This window comes from Otolemur garnettii, unplaced genomic scaffold, assembly GCF_000181295.1.
Source record: "Otolemur garnettii isolate 467f Iridium unplaced genomic scaffold, OtoGar3 scaffold00134, whole genome shotgun sequence".
NCBI lineage: Eukaryota > Metazoa > Chordata > Mammalia > Primates > Galagidae > Otolemur > Otolemur garnettii.
Window position 1 is genome coordinate 4,091,932 of NW_003852529.1, and position 8,216 is coordinate 4,100,147.

An 8,216-nucleotide genomic window follows, 5' to 3' on the forward strand; every position below is an offset into this window, starting at 1 on the left:
CAGGGGTGGCCTCCACTTCACTACTGGGACAAGGACAATCACAAAAAAGGGCACCAGGCGAGCATCCTGGGGAGTGAGGCAGGAAGGCTCAGAGTGGACTGAGAGAGCTGCAGGAGGTTTCACTGAGAAGGAGCAAAGTCTTAGGAAGGGTGAGGCCAGGGTTAGGGTGGAGGTGAGGAGTTGTGGCGGTGTGGAGGGCGGGAGAGGGGAAGGCAAGGTGTGTGCTGTCCTCCACCCGTCTCTTTCTATCTCTCTCCGTGTCCCTGCCTGTCTCTCTGTATCTGTCTGTATCTCTCTCTCTCTCTGTATCCCTCCCCTCCTCTCTCTCTCTCTGTATCTCTCTGTCTCTCTCTCTGTATCTCTCTGTCTCTCTCTCTGTATCCCTCCCCTTCTCTCTCTCTCTCTGTATCCCTCCCCTCCTCTCTCTCTCTCTGTATCCCTCCCCTCCTCTCTCTCTCTGTCTCCCTCCCCTCCCTCCTCTGTCTCTCTCTCTCTGTATCCCTCCCCTCCTCACTCTCTCTCTGTATCCCTCCCCTCCTCTGTCTCTCTCTCTGTATCCCTCCCCTCCTCTCTCTCTCTGTCTCCCTCCCCTCCTCTGTCTCTCTCTCTGTATCCCTCCCCTCCTCTGTATCTTTCTCTCTTTGTTTGTCTCTCTGTTTTTGCCTCTCTGCCTCTTTGTCTCTGTGCCTTTCCTTGTATCTCTCCATCTCTCTCCCTCTCCCTGCTTCTGTCTCTCTTTCCTTGTATATCTCTCTATCTCTCCCTCTCCCTACCTCTCTTTATATCTCTGTCTCTGTCTCTCTGTCTTTCCCTGCATCTCTCCATCTCTCTCTCTCCCTCTCCCTACCTCTCTCTGTATCTCTCTCTGTCTTTCCCTCTCTCTCCCATTGTCTCCTGTCTGTACCCTACACAGCTGGGGCCCTGATGCCCCTCAGCTGCGTGTCAGAGCTGAGAACAGAGATGGCCAGAGGGGGGACGGCCCTGAGACTCCGTGTAGCCACGGCCCAGCTAGTCCCTCTGGCCAGTCCCTCTGGCTCTGCAGAACGTCCCCCAGGACTCATGGCCTCTCACTCCTTGAGGCCAGGAGCAAACTCTATGTCTACTTCTTCTCTGTGTTGGTGGCTCTGTAACCCATCACCAAAGTCCCCTGCCCTGATTCAAGGCTTCAGAACAGCATCCATTGCACTGCCTGCCTGCAGTGTGAGCCCTGGTGTCCCCTGCCAGGCTGGGGGGGCGGGACTGGGAGGCTGGTGTCTCCTTTGCCTTCCCATGCCCCCACCTGACATTGTCCCTCCTCCTGAAGCCACCTGAAACTTGTGCCTATTGTAAGACAGTGTCCTTGGGGTGCAACACTAGACACCTTCAAAGACCCCCTGGGGTGGGAAACCCACAGGTGGGAGAGGGCTGCACACCCCATGGTTCTGGGTGGGGACCCTGCTCTGCTAGAAGAGGAGGGGGCAGCCCCTGCGTCCAGGGTCCCTGCAGATGTTGCTTTGCCTATAGAGGCAGGCCTAACACTGGGTGACTCTGCAGTGTGCCTCCTCCCTACAGGGGGGCCAGGAGTCTTCTTTGCTGCCTCCTGGTCTACCTGCCAGGAGAGCCTGGTGCCCATGCAGGGGCTTGATGTCGCAGGCACATACCCAGAGCTCTGAGGGCTGGGTGCTGGTGAGGTCACACTCTGGAAGGACGGCCCTGGAGCTGCACCCCTGTGGCCAATGTATATACCCCCTTTGCAGGGTCCTTTGGGAGCACCCACCGAGCCCACCACGATGTTCGGACTGTTTGGCCTCTGGAAAACCTTCACTAGCGTCGTGTTCTACCTGACCCTGGCTGTCAGCCTGGGGGGGCTGGTGGGCAATGGGCTGGTGCTCTGGCACCTTGGCCTGCGCAAGAAGGGCCCCTTCTCCATCTACCTGCTGCACCTGGCTGCCGCAGACTTCCTATTCCTGGCCTGCCATGTGGCCTTCTCCATCGTCCAGGCTGTCCTGGACTCCCAGGACACGCTGTACTTCGTGCTCACCTTCCTGGGCTTTGCAGTGGGGCTCTGGCTGCTGGCCACCTTCAGCGCCGAGCGCTGCCTCTCCGACCTCTTTCCAGGCTGCTACTGGGGTTGCCGACCCCGACACACCTCCGGGGTCCTCTGCACCCTGGGCTGGGTCCTGACCCTGCCAGTCATTTTGGTGCCTGCTGATGCCTGTGGCCTGTTGCACAGAGGCAAAGGCCTGCTGGCTTGTCTGCGGTACCATGTGGCCAGTGTGGCCTGGCTCCTGGCCCTGGCCTGTGTGGCCTGCACGGCTGGTCTGGTCCTCTTCATCTGGGTGGCCTGCTGCTCGGGGCGCCAGCGTCCCCGCTTCTACGGCATTGCGCTGGGTGCCACGCTGCTGTTCTTCTTCTGCGGCCTGCCCTTCGTCATCTACTGGAGCCTTCGGACCCTGTTTGACATCCTGCCCTTGCTTCCCTTGCTGGCCACCCTCCTGGCCTGCATCAACAGCAGCTGGAAACCTCTCTTCTACTTCATTGCCGGCCGGAAGCCTGGGAAAAGAGAGCCTCTGCAGGCTGTTCTGCAGAGGGCCCTGGGGGAAGAGGCCACGCAGGGGCTGTCCCTGCCCCTGGGTCGTGTGTAGGTGGCCGCCAGTCCCCAAGCCCACAGGGCCTTCCAGAGGACACCCACCTCACCCACCCCCTAGCTCTCGCTCTGAGGACCAGAGAGTCGGATACAGAGCTGGAATCCCATGGTCCTGACCACCCTCCCTGCTGAGCCTGCAGAAAGCACAGAAACAAGGCTGAGAGACAGTGGGCAAGGTCGGGGAGAAGAGAATACCCCTAGAACGTGGGTGAGGACCACTCCACAGAAAGCCCACATCCCCACTCCTATCCCTCCCCACATGACACACCCATGTGCCCCACATGAGAGAACCAGTGGGGGGCTGGATGCATTGGAAGGGGGGGTGGGTTCCAGGCTCCTGGGCATCCAGGATGCCTCCTGCCCTTTCACCTTTTCACTGAAGAGGGGTAGTTGAACCGTTCACTCCTCCCTCCATCACCCACTCCCACCCCCCACCCTCGTGACCACCTCCATCCAGCCACCCCTCTCCAATCTCCAAGAAACAAGACTAGAGGCTGATGTTACCAAGAGGGACCACCAGATGGCACTGCTTCTGCACAGACTCAACCCCAGCTCCACCAGAGCTGCACAGGTGCTGACCTTGGCCTGGGTACCCCACACCTACTCAGGCCCTTTGGGGCCTCTTGCCTGCACCCTGGGCCCCAGCCTCCCTTCCCACCTGGCTCTCTACTCACCTGAGGCCCTCCCAGGCCCTCCCAGGCCCCCTAGCCAGCCTGGCCCTCAGCGTCACTGTGGAAAGAGAGAGAAGGGACAGGGGATGGGAAGTGATCACAAACCTCAAAGTACAAATCGTCTTCCAAGGTACAAGTCATGTTTAATGATGATTAAAAAACATACTTCACTGTGTTAAAACATTCAAGCAAACCAAAAATATTAAAAAAGATAAATCATCAAAACTTTTTCTGCCCAGATGGAGACGTGTTTGGTGGAAAGCGTTCCAGTCATGTATTTTTTCCATAAAGACCTACAGAAATTTCCTTTTTTTTAACACCAAAATAAAGACATTTTATAGTTGCTATGCAAAACCTGGCACCTTTTACAGCTTCCTGTGAATTGTTGAGTAAAGTTGATCCTCTCACACGAGGAAAGTAACATGTTGCTTGTTATGGGAATTTTAAAGAATGTTAAAAAGTGGGAAGAAAAGGCTGGACACAGTGGCTCACACCTGTAATCCCAGCACTCTGGAAGGCCAAGGTGGGTGGATTGCCTGAGCTCAGGAGTTAGAGAACAGCCTGAGCAAGAGCAAGAACCTGTCTCTAAAAATAGCCAGGTGTTGTGATGGGCACCTATAATCCCAGCTACTCGGGAGGCTGAGGCAAGAGGATCATTTGAGCCCAAGGGTTTGAGGATGCTGTTAGCTATGATGCCATAGAACTCTACCCAGGGGACAGAGTGAGATTTTGTCTCAAAAAAAAAAAAAAAAAAGCAGGGGTGGGGGGAAGAAGAAGAACTTCCTGGAGCCCCCAACCCAAGACTCCTTCCTTTGCTGTTTTTTTCCAGGATCAACCTAATTCTGACCAAGTCCCCCATTCCCACACCACCTCTCAGGACAGGGGACACTCCAGTGGGGAACGTTGTTAGTCTAAGGGCATGGGCTCAGGGGGTTGGGGTAGGGAAGGTTGTCTGTTCTGTGACTTTTCACACTAGACCTTGGGAGACCTGGAAATAGAATAGGGGTGGGGCAGTTTTTGAGTGAGAGCTATGTAGCAGCCCATCCTTCCAGCCACAGTAAATAGCTGCAGGTCTCCCATGGGCCATCCATCTGTGAGCTGGCAGGGACAGGTGGGCAGCCAGCCTGACAGCGTCTGGGTCATGTGATAAGTAGCCCAGTCTAGACAGATGGGGAGTGTAGGGGCCTCTGCCCTGATACCCACTGCTGCGCTCTGGAAACACCAGTCTGAGTCCTGAGATGAGTGAGCCTGTCCCTGGTCCTGGAGAAGCTCACAGCCAAGAAAAGGGGCAAGGCTGTGCCAGGGCTGGCCTGAGTCCAGGTAGACACAGAAAGAGCCTGGACTCCAGCCCAGGAGGTGCAGGGACCCACCCTGTCGGCTCTTCTCTGGCTGGATGACCTCCAGAGAGTCAGCTGACTGCTCAGACTCTGGGTCTGCAAAAGGAGTCACAGCAAGGTCTCCTTGCCGGGAGTGTCAGAGCCTGCCTGCAGCAGAAGACAAGCCTGTCCTGGCCTTCAAGGTCAGATGCACCCGCACCCCCTGCCTGCTTCAGCAGGGGTGTCCTCCTGCCCTGACCTTGGCACACCTACCATGCTGCTTTCTGGCATCCCTGCCCTTGGCACCATCCCCCAGGCTCAGTCACTGGGGCCTGTCCTTATGACTGTCTGACCTGTTCTGTGACACTGGAGCCTTCTTGGCAGGAGTGCACTATTCTCCACTCCTCCTCTGGCGTGTACCTGCCCTGTCTGAGAACCTACACTGGCCCCTTGCCTGGAGCATCCTCCCACCTCGACCAGCTCAGGCTAACATAGTCCCTCGTTACTCACTCATGTGTTTACCTGTTTAGCATCACGTCTCTCACTGGAAGGTGGTCTCCAGGAGCCCACAGGGCCAACAGCCTGTTCTCTGCCATCTCCTGGGATTGGCTGGACAAAGGGGCTGGGCAAGTATTTGTGAAATGGATAGACAGTGATATACAGATGGGCAATTGAATGAATGATATGGTCTAATTAATAAGTTATATGGCTAAGGTACAATGCAACTAAATGGAGTCAGATCAGGCTGGTCTTGGGTTCTGGAAGCTTCCTGGCCTCCTGCATCCTGCTGCTGACCTGATGCCTGAGTAGATGGTGAGATGAGGGTCCTGGCCTACCACAGCAGAGTCCAGCCGCAGCTTTCAGCATCTTGTGGCCACACCTTCATGTTGAGTCCAGAAACATCACTGAGCCAGCTTCATGCTGGGCACTGGGCCTGGGTTTTGAGATGTGGACCCACCAAGGTATAGCCCTGTCCCCAGGGAGCTCAATGTCTACAGAAGGGACAGACACAAACAAAATTCAAAGACAGTGTACCGAGGGTGCACAAAGGCCTTAGACCTTTGACACTCCCAGTTCATGTTTGTTGCCCTGGTATCCCTGTGTGTCTCCTCTGGTTTCTACCTGATTGTATTTACTCTCCTGTGTCTTTGAACAGTTGCTTTTTATTCTGTCCAAGAGTTTGCAGGAGGGTTGGTTTGATACCAGCTACTCTGCTGTTACTGGACCCAAGGCTCATCTTACCCTTTCTAAAATGGAAAGAATTATAACAATTCTGAGTTTCAAAATATTTGTGTCCCCAGGGTTTGCAAGGTTCATAGATATTTCACAGGGTGAGGATTAAATGAGATAGTTCTCTGCACAGAGATGGCAGTATACAAAGTTGGCATAAACCAGGCCTTTGGTGATGTTGGTCATGGTCAGAAAAAATGAAAAGTGCTCTGGGTCTGTAATGTGTAGGTGAAGTGGTGGGAACCAGTGACAGAGGAGGCTGATGCCTAGCACAGGGGTCTCTGGGCACCTTCCTGGGTTTTCCTCCTTGTCAGATGGTGCCTCTTCTGGCCAGTGAATTCACATCTCCCTTCTGTGGGCGCCCATACATGAGCAGGGGCTGAGGTCTGCAGAATAAATGGATGCCAGATCTGCTCTTGGGCCTGGTGGGGGCTGACCCCTGAGCTGACCTCCCTTCCTGTCCTTGAGCTGCACCCTGGAGTCCACTGTCTGAACTTTGGTAGCCAGAGCTTCCCGGAGACCCACCTGTCCACATCTGCTCACCATCAGCAGCCGCAGGGCAGGGCGGGGACTTGAGAAGAGGCCCATCTCCTCCAACTCTCCACACAGAGGACCTTCATACTTCAGGACCACCTGGGATCTCTGGCAGGTGTCAGAGACCATGTTTGGATGGAGAGATCACCAGATGCATCATCATCAAGGGCGGACCCTGGAGGGTCACCCTCAGGACCAGAGGTCACAACTGCTGACTCACAGGCAGAACCAACAGGGCCTGCAGATGTGTTTCTTGGCTGGCATTCACAGTGATCAAAGGCTTTTTGAATTAATTGCCAGCACTGAACAGTTAGAAGATTTCACATAAACACCCAGATTTCTAGCTTCTAGGCTGGAGGACCTGACTGGTGCTGCCAACTGGCAACAAAAAGGGGGCTGGAGGGAGGCTGGTAATTTGGGCAAGAATGCCTCCTCCTGCAGCCCCTCCTCTGCCATCACCCTGAGTCCCATGCCACCCATCACTGCACTACATTGTTGATTTCTAGTTTGAAGATGAAAGTGAATGAAGTTTTGGCCTCCATTATTTTGTAAGAGTGGGTCAAACAGACCCAGAAGCCTCATGTTTCTAGAAAGATGGGAGAACCTGTTTCTTTGTGAAAGTGATGAATGGTCCTTCATGTTGAATGCCTGGCCCTGAGGGGGAGAATTCAACCCCCATCCCCAGTCTGGACCCCATTACTCTGCAGATGGAGAAACTGAGGCCCAGGCAGGTGGGGCCTACCCATGGCTGTCAGCTGGGCAGCAGCAGAGCCATATCCAGCAGGGGCTAGGAGCCAGGATGTCACCCCTGGGCCTGCTCTGACAGAGGTGACAGCAATTCCATAATGTTTGGGCCACATGCCCCTGGGATCCTGACTAGGACCTGTGTGTCTCAGCCTCACGGGCCCTAAGGAGCCTGGTGGGCTCAGTCTACCAGAGATGGACTCCTCAGTCCTGACCCAGACAAATGTGTGACAGACTCCTGGGAAGGGGGTGGCAGGTGGGCTGTGGCCAAGCTAATGTCCTGGAAGAGGCTTCCCTGCAGGAGAGGGGCAGGAAACTGCAGACAGGCAGAGAGAGGACACCTGGCAGCACATGGTGGGGAGCCTGGAGCACACGGATGGAGCAAGGCCATCCCGGCAAGGCCTCCTCCTCATACCATCCCCTTAGAGGCTGCGTAGTGTGTACACAGGGACATGGGCCAACTTACCCACAGGGCTGCCTTGCAGGAGTAGATGTGGGGATGAGTCTACTCCTCACCCCAAAATATCACCTCCAGTGCTCCTTACAGTATCTGGAATTCCACCATTAGTGAGATACACTTTGGAGGTACACCAGAATAAACTGACCCACCAAATTAGAGAGGGAAATGTCAGATCCTTCCTACATGTAGGCTGTGGCCAGAGCTGGCCAGGAACCATGAAGTGTGAAGAGCAAGCTTTAGAGGTTAAATATCATTTCAGCTTCTATGCTTAGAGGAGCAGGGGACCAACTAGGCCTCTAGTAGAGCCCAGGGTTGGCAATGCCACATCACATCAGGTGCCTGACATGGCATTCATTTCTGTTGTCATCATCTTCTTCATCACCATTCTGCTCATCACCATCTTCACCATCACCAACATCATCATCACTGTCACCATCATCACCACCACCATCATCACCATTCTCCCCATCACCATCACCATCATCACCACCTCCACCATCATCATCACCATCACTATCACCACCACCATCACCACCTCCACCACCACCACCACCATCATCATCACTATCACCATCATCACCATCACCATCACCATCATCACCACCTCCACCATCATCATCACCGCCACCATCATC

The 8,216-nt window shown here is 54.8% G+C and overlaps 1 protein-coding gene across 1 annotated transcript; it reads left to right on the forward strand.

Moving 5' to 3' along the window:
- The first annotated feature begins 1,769 nt into the window (after window positions 1-1,769).
- MRGPRG (MAS related GPR family member G) lies at window positions 1,770-2,624 on the forward strand. Its single transcript, XM_023518279.1, has one exon. The coding sequence runs from the start codon at window positions 1,770-1,772 to the stop codon at window positions 2,622-2,624; it is 855 nt and encodes a 284-aa protein (XP_023374047.1).
- Window positions 2,625-8,216: the final 5,592 nt, after the last annotated feature.